Here is a 24,599-nt window from a genome sequence, read left to right as displayed (position 1 = left end):
AGTGAGAACTGCCTTACTCCAGCTTGAACAGGTTAATGAAAAATATACAGCTTCCACACTCCATTATTGTGCTTTCTGCTTCCATGTGTAAAATTAGGGAATACCTGAGGAAGAGGAATTCATGCCCAAGAAAATCAAGTTGTCCTGCTATCTGAATTTATAAATTACAAACTTAAATTAGGCCTAATTTTACCTACATTGATTTATATAATTTTACCTACATATTTATATTAAAAATTTGAAAGTATCTTATTGGAAAACTGAATTTTTTATTGAAATCCTAAACTTATTATGTGAAGTTGGTAGTTGGATTTTTTTTTTTTTAATGGAAGGAAGATGAATTAAAAAACAACAACTACCATAGTAGTTTTATGCTATACATAATGGCAGGTTGAAAAAATGATGAATCAGTTTTCTTTCTGATATTAGGCTCAATTCATGGACTTTGGAAGTTTCATTATTCAGCTTTAGGGGTGTTAAAAGATAACCTGAGGCATATTAAAATTTTTAAGACTTTATTTGAGCAGAAATCAATTCAAATCTTGCAGCATTCAGAGTGGCAGAGAGAAAGGCGCTCCAAGTAACTGTACAAAAGGAAAGACTTTTATAGGCAAAAGGGTTCAGGAGCAGGAAGTTATACTGTAAAACCATGGGTTGGCTAATGCAAGGTTACTTCCCTAACGGGGATGGCAAAGATCTATGAGGCAGACTATCTAACTAGTGCTGATCAGATGATTCTTGATTCACTGGTTTAAGATTTCATTTCTGGGGGAGCTGAAACTGTAATTGAATTGAGTCTGTTTGATGATGTGAGGCTTAGCATAAGTGATTCCATTTTGAGCCTCATGTCTTGTATTTAACAGGATAAGCTTGGACTGAAACATAGCCAGTGGGGAGGTCAGACTCTTGAATTCATAAGCCTGTGTTTCAAGGAGGGAATGTGAAGAGCAGAAGTCTTTTCTTCCTTCTTTGCCCAGAGGAGGGGATGGGAGGAATACATACATATATGTTTTACAAACACACAGAACATATATCTAGCCACATGGTTATGATTATCTATATCCAGCAATAGGTAATATATCCTTATATTAATCTCAATAGGTATATATTAAGAAGTGAAATCAAAGCATATGTACTTTTGAGTCTGTTTTATTTTGCTCAACATTGTGATTGAGTGTCATCCTATTGCTTCATGTTGTTGCACTTTGTTTATTTTCATTGATGTTTATTATTCCATTTTGTGACTATTTCACAATTTATCCATTCTGCTATTGATGGACATTTGAATAGTTTTGGTTTGAATAATACCACTGTGAAGGTCCCAGAGCATGTCTTTTGTGTGTGTGTGTGCATGTGTGTGTGCGCGCACACACACACACTCTCTAGAGTCTGGTGCACGAATTCGTGCACGGATGGGGTCCCTCAGGGTGGTCTGCGGAGATCAGGCCCCAGCTCATGCCCCAGCCTCACAGCCCCAGCTTGTGTCCCCAGCCTCGCAGCCCTGCAGCCCTGCCTGGCACCCTGCCTTGGCCTGGCGCTGCCCCCTCACCTGCTCCACCATCCTGTCCGTGGGGCGATTCATCGTGGCTGGGCCCCTCGCCTGGCTCCCTCAGCGCCTGTGAGCCAGGTGGCAGCCCCACCCCCCGCCACCGCCGCTGGTTGCCATCTGCGGGGCATTCGGGTCCCTGCTCGCACTTGCCTTAGCCTGGTGCCACCTGCTCACCTGCTCCACCATCCCACCACAGTCCTGTTCTTGTCAGGGCCCATTGGGGCCAGCAGCACCTCCAGTGCCACCCACTGCCTGTGCCGCGTCACTGACGCCTACCATGTTCTGCACTGCTCCCTGTGGTCATTGCACATCATAGCAAGTGGTCAAACTCCCAGTCTCCCTATCGAACCCTCGGTCAAACAACCGCCCAAGAGGACAATTTGCATATTAAGCTTTTATTATAAAGGATTTCTGATGGACATCCTATCTAATAAAAGAGAGACATGGTAATTAGCCGTGTGTCCGCTACCCTTCCCATTGGCTAATCAGGGGGATATGCAAATTAACTGCCAGCCAAGTTGGCGGCTGGCAGCTAGGCAGCTTGAAGCTAACATAAGGCTTCCTTGCTTCAGTGACGGAGGACTCCAACGTTCCCCGCCTGCCGCTGCCGGCCTCTGAGCTTGAAGTTTGAAATATTGTTACAAATATAGAAGCTAAACAAAACCCCAGAAACCTGCTTTCAGCCCTCAGGGATCTCAGAGCTGGAGTTGATACAGTGTTTCGATTATAGAACCCAAACAAACCAGATACCTGCTTTCAGCAGCCCCGGAGCCAAGCCTCAGAGCTACAGCTGGCCCAGAATTTAAAAAAAAGAAAGAAAAAAAGAAGCGGTTGGGAGATTCAGTCACCCGCCAGCCTGAAAAAAGCCCTCAGCCCCTCACCCAGACTGGCCAGCCACCCCAGTGGGGACCCCCTCCCTGAAGGGTGTGTGACCAGCTGCAAACAGCCATCATCCCCTCATCCAGGCTGGCCAGGCACCCCAGTGGGGACCCCCACCCTGAAGGGTGTGTGACCATTTGCAAACAGCCATCATCCCCTCATCCAGGCTGGCCAGGCACCCCAGTGGGGACCCCCACCCTGATCCAGGACACCCTTCAAGGCAAACCAGCCGGCCCCCACCCATGTACCAGGCCTCTATCCTATATAGTAAAAGGGTAATATGCCTCCCAGCACCGGGATCAGCGGAGCCGAGAGGTCTCCCAGCACCGGGATCAGCATGACAGGGGGCAGCGCCAAAACCCCCTGATCACCCTGTGGCTCAGTGTGTGACAGGGGGCGGGGCCACAACCTCCCTATCCGCCCTGCTCTGTTTGTGACAGGGGTAGGCGCCCCAACCCCCTGATCAGCCCTGCTCTGTGCCTGATAGGGGGGAGCTCCCCAATCCCCTGATCGCCCTGCGGCTCTGTGTGTGACAGGGTGTGGCGCCCCAACCCCCCGCCCCCCACGGGCCCTGCTCTGTGTGTGACAGGGTATGGAGCCCCAACCCCCCTAACGGGCCCTGCTCTGTGCGTGACGGGGTGGCGCCGCAATCTCCCCATCGACCCTGCCTTGAGTGTGATGGGGCGGTGCCCGAACCCCCCAATCGGCCCTACCCTGAGCATGACTGAGGGTGGCATCACAACCTCCCGATCTGCCCTGCTCTGTGCATGACAGTGGGCGGCGCCCCAACTCCCCAATTGGCCCTGGTCTGAGCCCAATCAGGGACAGCACCTAGGGATTGGGCCTGCCCTCTGCCCCCCGGGAGCAGGCCTAAGCCAGCAGGTCATTATCTCCCGAGGGGTCCCAGACTGCGAGAGGGCACAGGCCGGGCTGAGGGACCCCCCTTCCCCCCCTAGTGCACAAATTTTTGTGCACCGGGCCTCTAGTATATTTATATTTATATTTATATTTATATTTATATTTATATTTATATTTATATTTATACTTATACTTATACTTATACTTATACTTATACTTATACTTATACTTATACTTATACTTATACTTCTATTTATATATACCTAAGAGTGAAACCGCTGTGTCATTGGGTGTGCCTATATTCTGTTTAGTAGAATATATGCATGTATCTTTATCATATTTTAATATGTTTATTTGATATTTTTATTAATTTTTTTGGTCATTTAAACATGAGTTATGGCTGATTAATTGGTTAGCCCACAAGAAGGTATTGCCAGTTTATATTGACGACCAAATGCAAGTGTAGTTTCAGTATAAGTAGGAGGTCAAGACCCCTAATTAGTCTGTGACATTGGGCCCATCACAGCCTTTTTGAGTTTGCTGTTCCACTTCTATAAATGAGAAGATAGAAATAATTATGATTTCTAAGGTGCCTTCATCCAAATTTCTGTGATTTTAAAGTGTCCTAAAATAATGTTACCTAAGTATGCTTTTGTGATAGTGCTAACTTGGGAAACAAAACTGCCTAGTAAGATAAATGTCTGATCATATTATTTTCACACTAATTGAGAAGTATTGGGATATGCAGAAACCTAACTGGGTTTTTCAGTAAGGAAGCATGAGTTAGTAATAGGCTAATTTACTTAAGATTCATGTTAAAATAATGATTTCTCTTCCTTTACATGGTAATAATTGTCAGGAAGTTTAACAGAGAATATTTGAATTTAATATCACTAAATTTTACTATCCAAATACTTTGATAACCTGGGATTTTATGTCCAAAGAAATCTTTCCATGTTGTGTTAAAATTTCAGTTGAATTAAGTATATAAGTTTATGGGAACCATTGTCTTCCATGTTATTTTTAGTGTTGGCTGGATATATTTTAAAAGTCATTCTTTTTCCTCATGGACTTTTACCATGTATGATCTGTAATTACAAGTCAGTTTCAGAGTTGGAAAAAATGAGCTAATATTTCATAAGTGAATAATAATTCTATTAACAGACCGTATGCAATTCATTATTGACACTTTTTACTTCATGTCTTTTTCAAAGCTTATAGTGTGTCCTTGCACAGTTCTTCAGCTGTGGTTAGAGGTTCGTGGAGGTGAAACTTTTACACTCTACATGATTCTCTGAACTGCTCCTGACAGGTACTCCTCAGACCTGTCTGTGACCAGGAACTGGAAGTTATAGCACACATTTTAGTGAGTCTTTCCTGAACTTAAATTTATTCAATTTAAAGGAATACATTTTTCCCCCCTGAAATTATGTCCCTGTTATTCTTGTGGTGTGAAAATATTTTTTAATGCCAAACAAGTGATTGGTTTTGTGTTAATGCCCTTTTGGTGAAATGAATATGAATCCTATGTTAGTTTCCCCTATTTTTGTTGTTGTCAGGCATTTCAAGGTCTTTTAAATCCAAGCAGCTGGAAACCAGTGGTTTATAGAACATCTTCCTTCATCAATCCTCTTTTATTGAAAAGGCTTGCTTCTCTGCATCACTGCTCTTCAGAGCCTCTTAGTTAATTTTACCCTTGATTTATTACTCTGAGCTGCCTCTCAGTGTTGGGCATGCTTACATGCCCTGCCAAGAATCTCTTTCTGCCTTTCACTTTCCTTCTCTCAGGTGCCAGAATGGAGCAGCGTCGCCCTCAGGATTCTGCAGCTGCTCCTTTCAAGCTTCGACAACCCCTGGCCTGGTTCCAGCCTGTGCTGTTGTGTTCATCACTCTATCACAGGCTGTGCCAAGATCTTTCTCTCTTTGATTAGAGGTTCTCATGATAAAATTAGTTAGCCGGGCTTGATTGACATTTTCCAAGGATATTTATGCTGGTGCATAGTCTGGGAGGCCCTGATTGCTCTTTAATTATTAAGTTACAAGGAGATATATAGCAGTCGGAAAAATCAGTTTTAGGTGGGAAAAGCATGTTGGTGGCATTTTGAGATGATATTTTTTATTTCTCAGCTGGCAGGTCTTATTCTCCCTCCCTCTCTCCACACTCCCTCTTCGCCACCCACTTTGCTGTTATTAAGAATCGAATCAAACATGGCAGATGGATTGCTTGCTTGCATTATGAATCTCAAAGGAAAATAGTGATTGAGGGAGATTATTGAACAGGAAACTAATTTGCTCCTTTCTCAAATTAGGCATATAGGTGAGTCACACTTACAGTGAACTAGTGATGTGTGTGTCTTCTATTTTTTGTAGTAGGACGAAGCAGGCCCTCTGTCTGACCTCTGGCAATGTATTAGCCAATCAGAAGAAACAAGTTCTCCAAGGATAGAGATGTGGGGGCGACTAGGGGTGTGGTGATGAGGTTATTATCAGTCTGATATTAATATTTGCAAATGAAAAGTACAGACTGTCCCAGGACGGGCCACCAAGGACTAGGGGTGAGTCCTTTTAGGGTTATTGAGCAAGAGGCTTGACAAATGAAAGCCCTACCAGTAGTTTGAGGTCTGTCCTGCAATAGAAGCTAAATCACTCTAAAACAGTGATATTCCAGCCCTGTGATGACCTTGGCTGCCGACCAGCTCATTGGGGAGGTCTGGGACAGTAGAGTTGGATCTTTCACAAGGCTTAAAATAGGTCCTTAGATCTTGGGGTTGCTTTACATGCAATTTTACTTAGAGGCAGAACAATGAAAAAGAAAAGGTCTTTTGAGGTTTCTGCTGAAAAACTAGTGCTTTTCAGCAGTTAAACCTTTATATGAATCACCTAAATCTATGAATCTGCATTAAAGTGCAGAATATGATTCAGTAGTTCTGGGGTGGAGCCTGAGATATTGCATGTTTATCAAACTGTGAAGTGATGCTTAGGCTGCTGATCTAAGGATTGAATTTTGTGTATAATTGGTAGGTATTTATTTTTGTTCTTGCCCTAGAACTTAAATACCAAATTGAAATCTAAGGCCCACAGGATAAATATTCTTATTCATTCTTAATCATGTTTAATCTTTTTTCTTTATACTTGACTATAAAAATGCTATTTACAATGAAAAAATATATATGGTGAATTATGGGATGAACAGTAATAAATAATAGATATTAATATAACCCAAATTAAATCCACCAACCAACATACTGGAAATTCTTCCTGATCAGAAACCAAATGCTAGGGTATATAAATTGCTATTTGCAGACCTCTCATGCAGTACCATATTCACATGTGCATTACACCAAACAGATGTCTGAGAAACAGATTTTTGTTGCAGATTTTGACACAGGAAATACATCAGGCTCCATAAAACTTAATGGAAAAATGTATTTTTTAACTACAGTCCATTTTTAAAGAACAGATTGCAGTGCATTCAGTGGAATCAAACAGGACTTATTCTTGAGGGCTTTGGCAGAGCCTCCTATCTAGGGAGTTATCTACAAGTATGTCACCTGTGGCATGGTATTTGATTGGTTATTGATAATGTGGAGTTGGCCATATTGAGTGTCCTATTTTAGATCATGGAAAAGGATATATTTCTTTACTACACTAAATATTTATCTGGTGAATCATTTCTGGAAGTGAGGGGATCACTGTGGTATTTTGAAATGGAAACACATCCTTTCAGTCGTGCATCAGCAATGTGATCTCTGAGTCTGTTTCGAATGGTAATACACCAGGGGCCGAGAGTCTGCCAAACTAGAACATCTGCTTCTAAGACATAGGCTTCTGGTGCATTCTTCTCTGTGAGCCATTACTTTCTTTTGCTTGTTTTCTCAGTTTGTTAAATTTACATTATATTCCATCAAGGGCATAGGGAAGAAACCCTCAAAATTCAATTACTATCTTACAACAGAGAAAACTTCAACAAAAGCTTTTGAATTTGGATCAAGATCTAAGAAGTCCTAGTTATTAAATTATATCTTGTGAGACATTTTATTGAAAGTGGTTTTCATTTTCAACTCCCCCCTCCCCCTAGTTCAGTCCTGCCTTGTGGAATCATGTTTGGATATGTAGACCTCTATATCCTTGAGCAGCCTGGTAGGTGGTGGGCCTGTGCCAGTCAAATGGGCAGGCCTGCTGCATAGGGAGCAAGTTTCATATCTGTAGTGTGGTATTGCTACCCTATCAGCCTCTCCTCTGGATACAAATTACTTCTGACCCTGAAGCCTGTTATGTTGCCAGACTGATCTACACCCACATGTCTTTGTCTAACAGGCTTGCTGCTTTTCTTCTGCCTTTCCACTGTCTCAGCCTTTTTAAGTGGCTCAGAATTGAGCACTTTTTCCTTTTAGCCCCTGTATTCCTGAAGCATGTTGAATGTACCTCAGTTACATAGGGTGGGGAAAAGGTAGGTTTACAGTTGTGAGTATGTGAAGCATAGAGTTTATGTTTGCATTGTTGTTTATTAATTATGGTATTGTTTTCTATATGAATAATTGTAAACCTACTTTTGCCCCATCTTGTACAATGATACTGCATTGTAATTATGTGTGTTTTTTTAAAAAAAATCCTTATCTGAGGATATGTTTATTGATTTTTTTTATTCATTTATTTATTTTATTTTTTTGTTTATTGATTTTTTTAGAGAGAAGAGGAAAGGAGGGGGGGGGACAGAGAGAGAGAGAGAGAGAGAGAGAGAGAGAGAGAGAGAGAGAGAGAGAGAAAGAGAAACATCAATGTGAGAGAGAAACATTGATTGGCTGCCTCCCATACGTGCCCTGATCAGGGATTGAACCTGCTACCAAGGTATGTGCCCTGACTGGGAATCAAACCCACAACCTTTTGGTGTATGGGACAATGCTCTAACTAACTGAGCCACACTGGCCAGGGCTGTAATTGTGTGTTTTTATATGTAATTATTCAGAATATAAACTCCCAGAGGGCAGGGACATAACTGGTTTCATCTTATTGTCCCCATTGCCTAGAATAGTGACAGATCAGAGCAAAGCCTCAAAAAATCTTTGTTGAGTGAATCAACTTTATTAAAGTCACTGGAATTCCATGTAGTTTCTATGCACATAAAATCATTCTGAAAAACAGGGAGAACTGATGTTTGTGCAAACAAGCTAGACTTTTAGAGAAGCAGTGAGCTGCATCATGAGGTAAGATATGTCAGAGAAGGAAAAGATTAACTGGTGCTGCTTTTACAGCCTGATCTTTGCAGATTACTACAAGTAAATATTAGTTCTCGTTAATATTTAATTCTTTTAATACTTGACTTAACAGGAAATAGTTAAGCCAGAAATAAAATTTTTATAAGTTACTAGAAGCCCGGTACACTCAGCCCAGCCTGAGCCCTCTCACAGTCTGGGAGCCCCTGGGGGATGTCCGACTAATGGCTTAGGCCCCCTACCTGCAGGCCTAAGCCTTTAGTTGGATACCCTTAGTGCTGCAGCAGAGGTGGGAGAGGCTCCTGCCACTGCAGCTACACTCGCCAGCTATGAGCCCGGCTTATGGCTGAGTGGCACTCCCCCTGTGGGAGCGCATTGACCACCAGTTGGCAACTCTTGCATTGAGCATCTGCCCCCTCTTGGTCAGTGAGCCTCATAGCGACGGGTCATTCCACCATTCGGATGATTTGCATATTAGCTTTTATTATATAGGATTACATTATCCTTCTTTATTCTAAGGTAACTGAATATCAAAACAGCTTCTTCTTTTTAAATATTTGGGTTTTCTTATTTTTATTAAGTTTAAATGATGGGTATCTCCAGAAGAGGAATAATGATTGATTCTTGTGCTTAATGTATAAATTAAATCCTACAAGTCTTGGGTGTAGCAATACATCTGTTGAATAACCATTTCACTTAAATGCATTTACAGGAGTAGACAGGTACAATGATCTCTTCAGCAGTATTTTAAAATGTATTCTCCTGATTATTATAGTAATGTTTTAGGTACAGCTGGGGGCTATAGGAATTATGATTAAAAATCAGTATGTATGCTTCAGTGTTGATAAGTAAGGAATTATTAATAGTGTCTGACTTTTAAACAGAGACCCCAGTGAATAGAAGTAGACAAGCCAACATTCAGGATGATTTCTTATCTAGACATATGTCAAATCTGGTTATGTTAAATCATTTTCAGAACACATGTGATTTAAATGGCAGCTCAAAGGATTGCTATAAAGTCTATAAACATCCCAGGTATTTGCTTACACTTCACATACATATGATATTAAGGGGGTTTCTACCTTTAAGCATTTAAGACTTGTGGAAATTAAGTCTGATGTCAGTATAAATCAGTGGATTAACCTAATGATGTTTTCACAGTTCAGTTCATTGTTTGGCCATCTAAATAAATATGGTTTGGGAATTCACTGTAGTAATAGGCTGATTTCCAATTAGTATAGTTCAGATTTCTTGTGAGAACCTCTCTTGTTTGAGAGCAGCTTCTACTTTATGTGGTGTTGGCTGGGGTTCAGGTTCAGCTGGAGGGTCCAGTGGCCTCATTCATATGCCTCGCATTTGTTGCTGCCTTGCAGCTGGGAACTCACTAGGTCCTTTCTTGCATGACTATTTGGTTTTCCTCACAGCATGGTGTTTAAATTCCAAGGTGTTTTCCAAGATTTAAAGGCAGAAACTGCAGATATCGTAAGATCAACTTCAGAATTTATACCATGTCATTTCTACCATATTCTATTGATCAAAGCAAGGCACAGCCTAGCCCAGGTACAAGGGGGAAGGAAATAGACTCCACTCCATGATGGGAAGAGCAGAAAACATTTTGGCCATCTGTAATCCTCCACAAATCCTCTGAACTATGTACTGTTATAATTCATACTTTCAAGAGGAGGAAACTGAGGCTTAGCTTAATACTCAAGGTTAGCTTAATACTCAAGGTTAGCTTAATACTCAAGGTTATTCAGTTTCTAATTGGTTTAAGCTCTAGTTTAGATAAGTTTGACTCTAGAGCTGGGGGGCTTTTCTCTGTAGTGATTTGCAGCCTTCAGGGTTTAGGCCAATTAGATATATTAGTCTTTCTACTTCAGAGCCAGTATTGGAGGGAGGCTGGTTTTACTGATGTGGGGGTTATTCCATTTGCAATCCAACTGAAATAGTTAAGGGATTTGATTCATAGTATTGATCAGCCATCATGGTAAACATAACAGTCTCCCTAAATTTGGATATTTTTAAATTCTTGGTTGCAATGAAAGTTACTAGTAAAATTTTTAGACCTGATTATTCTGTGCCTACTACATGTATTAGCATATTTCCTTACCAAGAACAAGTAAATAAAACTGACTTTCTAAACTATAAGTTTCCCAGTGGGGATACTCTGTTCTGGTAGTCCACATTTTTATATGGTTTCAGTGTTCTGGTATTTACTATTCATTAACATGAAACACAGAGCTCTTAAATTGCCTTTTATTTATTTATTTTTGTTATTTCTGCTGCTTTGTGGTTTTCTTTGTTTTGAGAGCCAATGTTATTCAAGGATTTTTCTTTGTTGAAAAAAGAAAATAATACATATGCTTTTTATGGCAAACAACAAAATAAAAATCAAGGCTTCCAAATATACTAATAAGTTTTTATATTTGGTATAATTTCCAAATTTTTATGGTAGATTTTTGTCTTTGACTTCAGGATTTCTGCAGCCTCTGACTAAAGTATATTGAGGAACGTCTGAAAACTGAAAATGTAACACTCCCTATTGTACTCATGTATTAGTTGCAGGTTGGGAAATGGATTCACAAGTTTTGCTCAAAGCATATGGACTCTGAAGTGCCAGAGTTATCTAGTCACCTTCTGCTGGCTGGAATAAAAGTGATGAGAGCCCTTCCGAATGATATGGGACCTCAGAACTTAGGTACACAATAACCTCACTTTATAGAGGACAAACTGATAAGAGAAGCTTCCAGCTCATTTTCATATTATGTAATACTGAGATAGCTATACTTAGGTCTAGAACCCCATGCTACCATTGCCATGTTTTCTTCCACTATATTCCAGAATTTCCTTAATGAGGCTTATAGTTGGAAATGTGGGAACCAGTTTTCTAGAAGATCTTATAAGTACCACTCAGATACAGAATAAGTTACATCCAGTTTAACTTTTGCCAGTTAAGAAAATCTTAGGCCTATTTTTAAAAGATATATTTGTTGTTAATAAATCCAGAGACATAGAAGCATGGAATAGACTGTCTAATCTCAGCGGGAAGGAGGAGGTGGGTGGATAGAAAGAGATCAACCAAAAAACATATATGCATATATGCATAATCCATGTACACAGACAATAGTATGGTGAAGGCCTGGGACAGGTAGTGGAGGCAGACTAGAAGGAGTCAATGAGGAAAAAAGGGACATATGTAATACTTTCAACAATAAATATTTTTTTAAAAAGAAATATTTTTCTTTTTGGCAATGGTAGCATGGGGTTCTAGACCTAAGTATAGCTATCTCAGTATTTGTTGCTATATTCATAAAGTTTAAGAATTTTATAGTTGTCCAAGAAAATTTTACTGTAAAACTGTTAAATTATTACAGCCATGATTTTCTATGATTGCTTTACCTTTTTGTTTTTTCATTTTGAAGAAAAAAAAATCCTAATATGGTCTTACTGTTAAAAAATAGCATTCCTCTGTGGAACTGTAGACATCTAAATTACTCTTTTCCTTTGAACCATTATCATACATACATATCATATATCTGGTAAGCTGAAGAAGAAATGTGGGCAATTGAATCCTCAGGTCATGTGTGACTATAAATTTATTTTATGCCATTCTCTGATAAGGAATACATGTGATATGCTAATTTATCTATATAACCATCAAGGATTTTCTAAAATAATTCAACTGGAGTCATATTTTATAGGAGATACAGTCTTTAATTAGAATTAGACTCCTCATTTTATTGGAGAAGTTCTTAGACTTTTTTACCTTTGTATTCCCTGCTTTATATTCTAAAAATGTGAAATTATGATTGAGTCCTTCTTTTAGGGAAGGATTTGGAAAAATATTAGTGCACCATTGGTGAATGTACTATGGGGGAAGGGCTAATACTTTTTAGAACATTGGGGATTAGTGGTCAAGTAGGTGGGTTGGGAGACTGCATCAGAGATGCCTTTTCAACTTGAAAGCAAAAGCAACGTGGTATCAGTGGGGCCTGTTAGAGGGTTGTGGGTAGTGGTGTCTGGAAATCTATTCACTATCCTAAAATCACATTGTAGATTTGCCTGCTGAGAAAAGCAATACAATGACTTTTAATGACATTTTTGTTTCTTATTGAAAGTAGTAAAAGTTAAAGAAAAAATGAAGAAAAATTTTTATAATGTAGTAGTAAAGATTACTATGGTTTTCTTTCTCTTGTTTTTGGTATATTCTATATATTTTTCTACTTACTATAATGTAATAGTAAGCTTTTTTATAGGGCTAAGACTGGCATACTATTTGTTATGTCACTTTACACTTTTATGATGCATGCATGTGTACATGCGCACATGCACAAAACATTATGACAGTGGTTCTCAACCTTCCTAATGCCGTGACCCTTTAATACAGTTCCTCATGTTGTGGTGACCCCAATTTCATTGTTACAAATTGAACATAATTAAAGCATAGTGATTAATCACAAAAACAATATGTAATTATATATGTGTTTTCCGATGGTCTTAGGCGACCCCTGTGAAAGGGTCGTTCGACCCCCAAAGGGGTCGCAATCCACCGGTAGAGAATGCTGCATTATGATATGGCATTCATATCAGATTATACCAAACATCAATGAGAAGTGCTTGGCAGAATTGTGTTTGCTTTTATTTTTATATTTGCTCCAATCGTATAAATAAAGATAATTTTAATTTCTGGGGAATGGAATAAGTCTCATGACTTTAGTTTTCTTCAGTTAGTAACACACAACATGAGCACCAGGGAGATGAGCCTTCTTGTCCCCCCCCTTGTGGTTCACTTGTCTTTCACTTCATCTACTCCGAGAGAGCTGGGTTGAAGTAGGACAAAGGTATCCATAAGGAAAATTTCCAAAGCCACAAAGAGGAAGTAACTGTCAGGGAACAGATAGTGTGATGGGAAACTATGTTATACTGCCTCGGGATGTATGACACATTTGTTCACTTTACTTGAGTTTCTGGAAACCACTAAGGGGGAACACAGCATTAATTTCCTTTAGCTTGCTGGTACTTTATTTTGCCACTCACGGAGAAAATTTACAAAAAGGGGAAAGAAAAGATCTCAGAACTCACTCAACAAAGATTTTTTTTTTTTGTAATTTAGATCAAACCCCAGTTTTTAATTTTCTACTTAAACAGCTTTTGTTAAAATTACTTTTCATCATGGTTTTAGCAAGTTGATGCCTTACTCTGCATGTGGTTTCTGTGGACTGTTTTTATATACTCTTCCTATCTATGTGTTTGTTAGCACTGTTTTGGGGTCAGGAAGTCCTTTCTTATTTATAGTTCTTTAAATATTTTCATAGTTCTTGAAATTAACATTAGTTGGCTATTATGTGTGAGAAATTGTTCTAGGTAAAACAAGACATTTTCTTCTCCAGCAAATACTTATGCTCTGATGGAAAATAAATGCAATATGGGTATAAGATAACCGTGATGCTCTTCAGAGAAAACTTTGTGCTATGGAAGGTAAGGTGAAGTGGCAGCAGTGGTGTGGCATTTAAGAGCCTGGTAGATCACATCTCTGGGAGTGTATGGAGAAAATACCATGGGAGTACTTTGACATAAAACTGGTGCAGATAACAGTTAAGCAGGCTGAGGCATAAAACTTTGTATCAGAGAAGAGAAAGAGGTGGATCAACCCAAGGTATGGATCAGGAAATGCAGACCATTCATATAGCTTGAGGGGAGCACAGAAAAGTGGTGTGAGAAGTCCAGGAAAGGTAGCTTTGGTCCATGGAAGGTAGAAATAATTGAAGAAAATATCTATAATAATAAAAGCGTTAATATGCTAATTAGACCTGACAGCTGAACGACCTTCCTGATGTCCTTCCGGATAACCTTCCAGATGAAGCTGGGGCTGTGAGGGCCGAGGCAAGCCACTGCAGCTGCGAGGGCCAAGCCCCTTGCACGAATTTCATACATCCGGCTGCTAGTTTATTTTAGGAGAATTTTTAACTATATTCTGTAAAGTAACACTAACAAAAGCCATCTCTGAAGTGTCAGATATGAAACAAAATTAAATGGTGGCCCATTAGGAATTGCAAAGAAAAAAAAATCAGTCTAGTTTTTGAAATAATGTTGTTTCAAGGGCAAGTTTGTTTTGTTTGTTGGTGAGACTCCACTTCTGTCAAGTTACCCCCGGCTATAAAAATATAGTTTGAACTTATAATGTTTCAAAAGGAATAGAAAAAAAAAAAGAGAACAGAGTTCTATCTTCTGGTTGCTTCTATATGAATCTCACAGCAACAGTGACTTTCTGCTTAGTTCACAGAACTTGTATTTTATCTTAAAAGAAATGTAGAAGTAGTTTTTTTTTTTCCTTTTCTCTTTCAAGTAATAGACTAGTCTATATTTTTAAGATTTATTTTACAAAGGGATACTTGTTACAGATTTGGTTTAATCAAAAGACCTCTAATACCCAAGACAAAATAATTTTCTTTATTGAAGTAGATATTGTTAAGCTTTTAAAGCAGATGAAAGTACCAGCGATCATATTATAGTGTAGTAGGTTCTCATAATAAATTTTCCATATAAAATTGTTTGCTGAAATCATCAAAGGGATGTTGTTAACCCTACTTTGACATTCCCACAAAGTTGAAATAACTTATTTTAAAAAATATTTGGGAAGCTTTATTGAATATATTGAGATATGGTTTGCTGTACGTAGTCCTTTTCTTCCTGTAAACTGCTGTTATAATCATAGATTTTAAAATCCACATGGCTTCATTTAACGATATCTAATTGCTAGCCTAATTCACATTCACTCTCCCTTCCCATATCAGGGCCACATTCTGGTCAGAAATACTCCACACCAGAAATTACACAGTGCTCTCATGGCTTACTACCTTTGTTCTGGTTCTATCTCAGCTTTACTTTCACAATTACCTATACCCTGGGAGATCTCTCAGCCCCTTAAATTCATTAAAAGTAGGATTGTATCATCTGTATCGAGATCAAGCTATATAGCAATCAAGATTTGCAGAATAAATGACTAAATGGATGAATCAAATACTTGCCCATTGTTTACTGTGGAATTATCAAAGGCCACATAGCAATTGGATCATAAGGCAAGAGTTATGATTTTGCCTTATTAAGATGGCTATCAGTATTATATAGGAGAAAGAAGAAAGACTGCTATGACGAATATTTATACTTTTAAATAGAAGGGGTAGGTAATTAATAATTATAGTAATTAACTGATTTTTTAAGAGTTTTAAAAAGTAAATGTGGTAGGCTTTGCCTACATGTCTTACTTATTTCTCACAACAAAGAAATAAATTTAATTGAAAATTTTTAGAGATGAGGAAACAGATTCAGACAGAGGTTATGTAACTTATTCAGGACTACCAGGAGAAGAAGGGAGTGAACCCAATACTATCAGACTTTTGAACCAAACTCTTTAATATAGGATAGTTAGTAAATTAAGCATAATTATCTTTTGACTATCTCCTGGAATGTGTCATAGGGTATTACAATTGAACATCATGGGTATATTTCCTGGTTGAGTTATGTTTAAATAAGGCATTTGTAAGTTGTCTATTTAAAATTATTTATTATAGAAAGCAAATGTATTTACCCTAGGGGCAGCATCCGTATTTTGAGGGGTACCCTCTTGCTCTTGTTCAAGAGTATACTATAGGGAGCTCCCAGCTCATCTTTCCCAGCCACACTTTCGGGGCTTTGTCTCCCTAGCCATGTTAGTGGTGTATTATTATGTTTTCTTTAACAAAATAAAAAAAATCCTTCATTGGTTACCTATTTTAGTGAAGTTTTTTGAATGACATATTTTGCTAAATTCCTTTTTAAGTGAGCCATTCCGTTTCTATGAAGTGGCATGGAGCAGATTGAAAATTGCCCTCTGCCTGAGTCTTGGGGTAGATCTTTCCTGGGCGCACTCCTGAATTCTCTGATAACTTGGGGAGATTCTCAGTCTTCATTGGCATTTGGACTTTTAAAATGTGCTTCATTCTCCCCTTCGAAGTACTGAAAACTTAAAAGCATCTGAGCAAAGGAATGGGTAAGATCCACTTTTATTTAAAACTCTCAGGATCCATCTTAATCATAGTCTATTCCTAAGAGTCTGCTCAAATTCTTAGGAAGTATAATATTCACAAGATAAAAATAACTGTTTGAAGTAACTCTATTTACCTATCCTGGAGGCCGCTACATCAGAAATTCTGTGAATGGAAATTGCTCTTTAACTAGATGTGAGTCTTATTTTAAGTGCCACTGTTTATATTTTTATGTCTTGCCTCTTTTTGTATGTTGATTTTGTTTTACCTTATAAAGATTAGAAAGAACATGCTTTAGCTTTTAAATGTGAGAATTGAATTATTAATAGTTTTTAATTAAAAAATGGTCCTCTCCTGTTTTTCCCCCAAAGCAGTACATTCTCATAAACTCTGGACCTCACTAACATAAAATGTCATTTAAACTGTTCCACTAATTAAGCATGTAAAGCTTTTTATTTTTCTTTGATTTATGACACAGTTTTTTTTCAAAAAAAAGAAAATGCAAAATTTACATGCAATCTAATTAGACTACGTTCTTTTTGTGCCCCCTCCCCCATATTTTAGTGGAGGCTGCTAATTAAATCTTGATTTATTTTGTATTTTTAAGATTTAATTTATTACATCGAGATGGCTATAGATGTTGTATTGCCCCCACCATATCCTAATATACAAAAAGCCAGGGGCCATCATGACCAAAACAACTGGATGGACAACTGAACAGCAGGCTGTGTGGGGCGACCAGGCCGGTAGGGGGAGCAGTTGGGGCTACCAGGCCAGCGGGTGGGAAGTTGGGGGCGACCAGGCTGGCAGGGGGCAGTTGGGGGCCAACGGGCTGCGGGGAGGCAATTGGGGGAAACCAGGCCAGCAGGGGGGCAGTTGGGGGGCAATCAGGCCTGCAGGGGGGGTAATTGGGGGTGACCAGGCTGGTGGAGGGGCAGTTGGGGGCAACCAGGCCAGCAGAGGGCAGCAGTTAAGGGTGATCAGGCTGGCAGGCAGAGGCAGTTAGGGGTGATCAGGCTGGCAGGGGGCTCAGTTAGGGGCAATCAGGCAGGCAGGCAGATGAGCAGTTAGGAGCCAGCAGTCCCGGATTGTGAGAGGGATGTCAGACTGCCAGTTTAGGACATCCCCCAAGGGGTCCCGGATTGGAGAGGGTGCAGGCTGGGCTGAGGGGACCCCCCCCAATGCAGAATTTCATTCACCGGGCCTCTAGTTGTATAATAATCATCTACTCATGCCTTTTTGCTCCAGAATATGTTATACCTTTATTAATGGTGGGATTGTATCATTCTTCATCAAAACCTGTGCACCCCGAGTCTCCGAATGATGTTGGCTGTAGCCACCATAAGCTTCAGTGCTTATTCATGAATAGTGCAGCATCATCATTTCAATTGTGTTAATTCACTCTGGCTCAGCCTTGCATTCTGTGCAGTAATAACTTGACTTTTGGAGAAATTGATTTATACCATTTTAAAGAAATACAGTGTTAAGTGATTGAGTGTAGGATAAAAGAGGTACTTTGCTCCTTAGATGATATTCTTGACATTGCTTATACATTGTGTATGTGTGTATATATATATTAATGTAGCTAGCTTTCCTTCTTCTCTTCTCCATCTCTGTTTTCTTCTCTTTTCCTCCCTTACTTTTCTTCATGGCTCCTCTAATATTAACATCTTTACTGATTTACCCAGTATTGAAATCCAGAAGCTACTTTAGACTACCTGGTATATCAAAATACTTTTATTTCATAATTATTTCTTAATAACAAGATCTCACACAAAACAAAATTTTAAAAAAGGACTTGTGATGGTTAATGGGAAATGTGTTAGTAATTAGTCAAAATAAAGTAGCTCTTACATTAAAGTGAACGAGTATTGCAAAATTTCTTGTAAAATTAATTACATTTATAATTATAAGATTATTGAGTCTTTGTAGACATAATTTTATATTTTCATTGTTTTGGGGTAGGGAGTTTTAGTGATGGAAACATTCTTAATTAGTAAGCATTAAATCTTTATTAAGCAGTCATTATTGTTGGTCTTATGATGAGATGTAATCAAATGAGCTTAGGGAGAATTGGACAAATATGGGAAAGTTTTATAATAGGAAAAAACATTTCAGCTACGAAGAAGATGTATAGTTGTTGCCCTCTTTCCACTGTAATCATGGTTATAGATGACTGTATTCTTGGCATTTACTTTTGAATTAGGAAGTTATTTAGGAAGTTATTTTTTTAAAGCTCTTTCAGTGTTCAGAGAAGGCTAAAAAATTAAAACACATAATGTCTAGAAAATATAGTAAACAAACATAAAGAAACCCACACAATTATATGAAAAACAAAACCTATTTGCCCTGGTAATAAATTTAAATGACATCAGATAGTAGAATTATCTGTGTGTGTCTTTTTTTTCATATCTTGATGTTGATTGCAAGCTCTGTAAATCATTCTTTTCAACAATGGATTTCCAAAATAGTCACTTACACATTTATGGTATGTATGTGCATTTAAAAATTAGCATGGAGGGACCTGGAGAGGATTATGCTAAAGTTTAGCAGCTAAACGAAATAAGTTAGGCAGAGAAACACAAGTATCTCATGATCTCACTCATGTGTGGAATATAATGAACAAAATAAGCTGATGAACAAAATAGGTTCAGAGACATGGAAGCTTGGAACAGACTGTCTAATCTCAGAGAGAAGGTGGGGGAGGGTGGGTGGGTGGGAAGAGATCCACCAAAGCACTTGTGTGTGTGTGTGTGTGTGTGTGTGTGTGTATCCTATCTAATAAAAGAGAAACATGGTAATTAGCGTACGACCCCTACCCTTCCAATTGGCCAATCAGGGCGATATGCAAATTAACTGCCAGCCAAGATGGTGGCCGGCAGCCAGGCAGCTTGAAACTAACATGAGGCTTGCTTGCTTCAGTGACGGAGGAAACCAACGTTCCGCACCTGCCTTGCCGGCCTCTGAGCCTGCAGTTTGAAACATTGTAACAAATATAGAAGCTAAATAAAACCCCAGAAACCTGCTTTCAGCGAGCCGGGATCTCAGAGCTGGAGTTATACATTGTTTCGATTATAGAACCCAAACAAACCAGATACCTGCTTTCAGCAGCAGAGGCCTCATAGCTGGAGCCAGAGCTAAAGCTGGCCCCGAATAAAAAAAAAAAAAAAGAATAAAAGGAGCAGTTGGGAGCTTCAGACCTCAGCCCCTCACCCAGACTGGCCAGGCACCCCAGTGGGGACTCCCACCCTGAAGGGTATGTGACCAGCTGCAAACAGCCATCATCCCCTCACCCAGGCTGGCCAGGCACCCAGTGGGGACACCCTGATCCAGGACAACCTTCAGGGCAAACCCGCCGGCACACACCCGTGCACCAGGCCTCTATTCTATATAGTAAAAGGGTAATATGGCTCCCAGCACCAGGATCAGTGGAGCCGCAAGGCCTCCCAGCACCGGGATCAGCGTGACAGGGGGCAGTGCCCAAACCCCCTGATCACCCTTCGGCTCTGTGTGTGACAGGGGGCGGGGCCACAACCTCCCTATCCGCCCTGCTCTGTTCGTGACAGGGGAAGGCGCCCCAACCTCCTGATCAGCCCTGCTCTGTGCCTGATACAGGGGAGCTCCCCAACCCCCTGATCACCCTGCGGCTCTGTGTGTGACAGGGTGCAGTGCCCCAACCCCCTGATCGGCCCTGCTCTGTGGGTGATAGAGGGCGGGGCCCAACCCCCCGCTCCCCACGGGCCCTGCTCTGGGTGTGATGGGGTAAAGCCATAACCTCCCCATCGGCCCTGCCCTGTGTGTGACAGTGGCGGTGCCCCAACCCCCTGATCGGCCATGCTCTGTGGGTGATAGAGGGCGGTGCCCCAACCCCCTGATCTGCCCTGCTCTGTGTGTGACAGGGGCCAGTGCCCCAACTCCCCTATCGGCCCTACTCTGTGAGTGACAGGGGGGAGCTCCTCAACCCCCTGATGGGCCCTGCTGTGTGTGTGACAGGGTACGGAGCCCCAACCCTTCTGATGGGCCCTGCTCTGTGCGTGACAGGGGGCAGTGCCCCAACCCCCTGATTGGCCCTGCTCTGTGAGTGACAGGGTACAGAGCCCCAACCCCCCTGATAGGCCCTGCTCTGTGCGTGACAGGGCAGTGCCCCAACCCCCTGATTGGCCCTGCTCTGTGCGTGACAGCGGGTGGTGCCGCAACCTCCCCATCGACTCTGCCTTGAGTGTGACAGGGGGCAGTGCCCCAACCCCCCAATCGGCCCTACCCTGAGCGTGACTGAGGGTGGCATCGCAACCTCCCGATCTGCCCTGCTCTGTGCATGACAGAGGGCGGCACCCCAACTCCCCAGTCGGCCCTGCTCTGAGCCCGACCAGGGGCTGCACCTAGGGATTGGGCCTGCCCTCTGCCACCCGGGAGCAGGCCTCAGCCAGCAGGGCGTTATCTCCCGAGGGGTCCCAGACTGCGAGAGGGCACAGGCCAGGCTGAGGGACCACCCCCTTCCCCCCGAGTGCACAAATTTTTGTGCACCGTGCCTCTAGTATATATATATATTCCATGGACACAGACAATAGGGTGCTGAAGGCCTGGGGCAGGTGTTGGTGTGGGTTAGAAGGGGTCAATGGGTGGGGAAGGGGACATATGTAATACTTTCAACAATAAAGATTTAAAAAATAAAGAAAATAAATATAGTCTGTTATATGTGGAAAATAAGGTAACATGAAACACTTGCATTAACGTACAGTATGTTTAACAACTTGAATTTAAGTTGTTTTTAAAGACTAAGGCAAAACTCACTTTCATTGCCTTAGAATGCAAAAAGTCAAATAAAGATTTGATAACTCATTTGCCAGAACAAGAAAATTAAACTACACATGTTTTATAATTAAACAGTGGTTAGATATATAGATACTAGTGATTACTAGAGCTTCAGGGCTGTAAATTATAAAGAGACAATGTTTCTATTTCTGTTTTAAAGTTTAGTGTCTACATAGCCAGTGGGTCAAATATCCAAAATGGGTAATCATTGGCATTGTGCTTCAGACTTTAGATCTTAACAAATATAAATGGAAAACATTTGGATATGATTAAAGAACAAAGAAACAAGGGGATGGAGAACAACCAATTCAGAAAATATGAAACAGTTGGTTTGCCCTAATTATAGCCATCTTGATTTTTCTTTTTTCTTCTGTATATATCAGTTGGAGTTTCAGTAGAAAATTAACCCTTTGCCTAATTATAGAAATAAATTTGGTGCAGATTTTCTAAAGTGACTTTATGCTTTTCCCTAAACTCAGATTTCAAAAGTCAGTTGCAGTTTGTGTTGGCCACAGTGCTTTCCTTTGATATAGTTCAGCAGTTTACTTTTCATTTTCTAAGACTGAATTTCTTATATCTACAATCATCTAAATGAGGGTGTGTTGACATAAATGAGAAGATCAAAGATTCAACTAATTGAAGAAGTTTCACATTTGAATTAGTCAGAGTTGTACGGAAATGTGGCTGAATCTAAGCAAATGATGAAACATTATGCATAATGATAATGATTTTGCAGATTGTTTATTGTTGCTAGTCAAGCACTAAAATAAGGTCTAAGTCCTGACCCTTCTTTTCCATGAATTTTCTCATAGCTAATAAAGGTTATGAAAATTGGGACATTTTGGTTTTCCAGTAGAGATGAATTTATTGAGATGTAGATTACTTTATACTTGATTGCTTGCTTTTCATTCTTTTTCCACTTTTTATCACAAGTACCTTCATTTATTCTGTATTCATATCACATAAAAAGTTACATATTTCTTTTGTAATAAACTATTTAGAAAGAGTCATACCCATTGACTTTATTGACAGGTGTATATTATATAATCTCGTTGGTACCTAACATGTTTATTTTTGCTTGTTATTTGAGAGTCATTAAATACAGACACATAAGTAAAAAAGAGAAAAAAGAACCAGAACTTTCAGTGTCAAGGTTTTGTTGAAAGATTGTAGGATTTTATATACATTCCAGATTTGATAGCTTTCTCTGTTAATTTTCCTCTGTATTTACTTTTAGTCCTGAAATAATTATTGTACCCCCAACTCCTACCCTTCAGACCCCTCAACAGGCACACAAATGCAGCTGAAGCTTCAAAATGGAAATGTTGTATATTTATCTATTGAATGCATAAACAGGAATATAAAGAAACAAGGTCACTTCAAAAATTATAATTTACATACACTCTGGCTGGATGGATTGTTGTCCTGTGTACCATAAGGTTGTAGGTTTGACTCCCAGTCATAGCACACACCCAGGTTGTGGGTTTGATCTCTGGGTGCATACCAGAGGCAACCGATGGATGTTTCTCTCTCATCTCTCTCATCTCTCTCTCTCTCTCTCTCTCTCTCTCTCTCTCTCTCTCTCTCTCTCTCTCTCTCTCTCTCTCTCTCTCTCTCTCTTTCTCTCTTTCTCTCCCCCCCTCTAAAATCAATTAAAAAAACAACAACATACATATCCTTGGCTGAGGATTAAAAAATGATTAATATTATTAAGGTTTAAGCTTATGAAATGGTAGGAAAGAGTGCAGATGATAATATTATTTTGAAATATGAGTCATACTTTATATTATGTCTTAAATCATGTCAAAATCTCCAGAACTTAACCTGGACATTAGGATAGAGACAGTATCTCCATTTCCCTTGATTCCAAACCATTTTAATTCATTTTGGCTCCCCATTTCTTGTGTGCATTTTTTAATCCTCTCCCAAGGATATTTTTCCATTGATTTTTAGCGAGAGTGGAAGAGAGAGAAAGACAGAGAGAAATATCAATGTGAGAGAAAGACATCGATTGGTTGCCGCCTGCATGATCCCCAACCAGGGCCCGGGCCAGGGAGAAGCCTGAAACCAAAGTTTGTGCCCTTGCCTGGAATTGAACCTGGGACCCTTTAGTCCGCAGGCCTATACTCTGTCCATTGAGCAAACTGTCCAGGGCAAGCACCCCATTTTTTATAGCAGGAGCTCTTAACAAGGGGAGTACATGAGAATTGCTCAAGGAGCTTCTAAAATATGCACATATTTGGAACCCATCATCAAAAACTCTTACTTTTTCATAGGAGTGGAAAGTGTATTTGACAAAAAACTTTTTCATTATTTCAGATGCCTCTGTGTCATGTTCCAACCAAATATTCTCATCCTGTCTCATGCCATTTCCTCCACTCATCTTCTGTTCTTCTCTAGCCATGCTAAACGTAGGTATTTTATAAACAGTTTTATTCCACATCTCTGTGCTTTTTTACATGTTGTTCCTACTCTCCTGTTTTCTCCATTCTAAGTCCCAAATCTGTCAAACAAATGCTTATCTTTCTAGATTCTCCTCTAATGACATGTCTTTCCTTACTCCCCCATGTTGAAATAGCCAGTCTGTATTTAGCATTAATATTTCATTACTTTTTTCAGTGTCCATCTCTTCCGTTAAATTCATGTAATTTATTTTGTTCTTGTTTATGTTAAATGACTATATGGATTAGTAAGTGAAAAGCCTGTTAGGAATTGAAATGTACAACTTTTTATGCTTATTATTTTTTAAGGTCATTATTAAATAGAGTTTCATGATCAACCTCCAACACCTAGGTGGATACTGTAATTTTATTTTTCATAATATATGGTACTATTTAAACATATATATTTATTTATTTTTCTTTTTTTTACCCCCTTGTGTCTACAGGCGAAATCTCACAAAACTGTCCCTTATCTTCAGTCACATGCTGGCAGAAATCAAAGCAATCTTTCCCAATGGGCAATTCCAAGGAGATAATTTTCGTATCACGAAAGCAGATGCTGCTGAATTCTGGAGAAAGTTTTTTGGAGACAAGTAAGTAAAAATCATTTTCTAGTTTGGCTCCATCTTTGAAGAATGACTTAGTCCTTCCTCCATTTTCATATGGTATAGATTTTAGTTAGTAGTTTGAAAATTTACTTGAGTGTTTTTGATAAGTATTTTGATTGCTTATTTTTCTGTTCAGAGACCACAAGTATACCTCAATAACTGAATAGTTTTATTTTATTACCGAGTAAATATCAGTTATATAGCATTTATTTCAT

At 39.8% G+C, this 24,599-nt stretch overlaps 1 protein-coding gene across 8 annotated transcripts in view; it reads left to right on the top strand.

Moving 5' to 3' along the window:
• Positions 1-24,599, top strand: part of CBLB (Cbl proto-oncogene B) — a 251,550-nt gene that overhangs the window by 91,197 nt on the left and 135,754 nt on the right. For 7 of the 8 annotated variants that reach the window (XM_036350236.1, XM_036350235.1, XM_036350231.1 and 4 more), the window contains exon 4: positions 24,223-24,369. In XM_036350236.1, coding sequence (XP_036206129.1) covers positions 24,223-24,369 — 147 coding nt within the window. Of the gene's footprint in view, positions 1-23,679; positions 23,747-24,222; positions 24,370-24,599 lie in introns of those variants that run through there. The other variant, XM_036350238.1, reaches the window with a different exon arrangement.

The sequence above is a fragment of the Myotis myotis genome, unplaced genomic scaffold, assembly GCF_014108235.1.
Source record: "Myotis myotis isolate mMyoMyo1 unplaced genomic scaffold, mMyoMyo1.p scaffold_m19_p_2, whole genome shotgun sequence".
Taxonomy (NCBI): domain Eukaryota; kingdom Metazoa; phylum Chordata; class Mammalia; order Chiroptera; family Vespertilionidae; genus Myotis; species Myotis myotis.
This window is presented reverse-complemented; position numbering and strand designations above follow the sequence as displayed.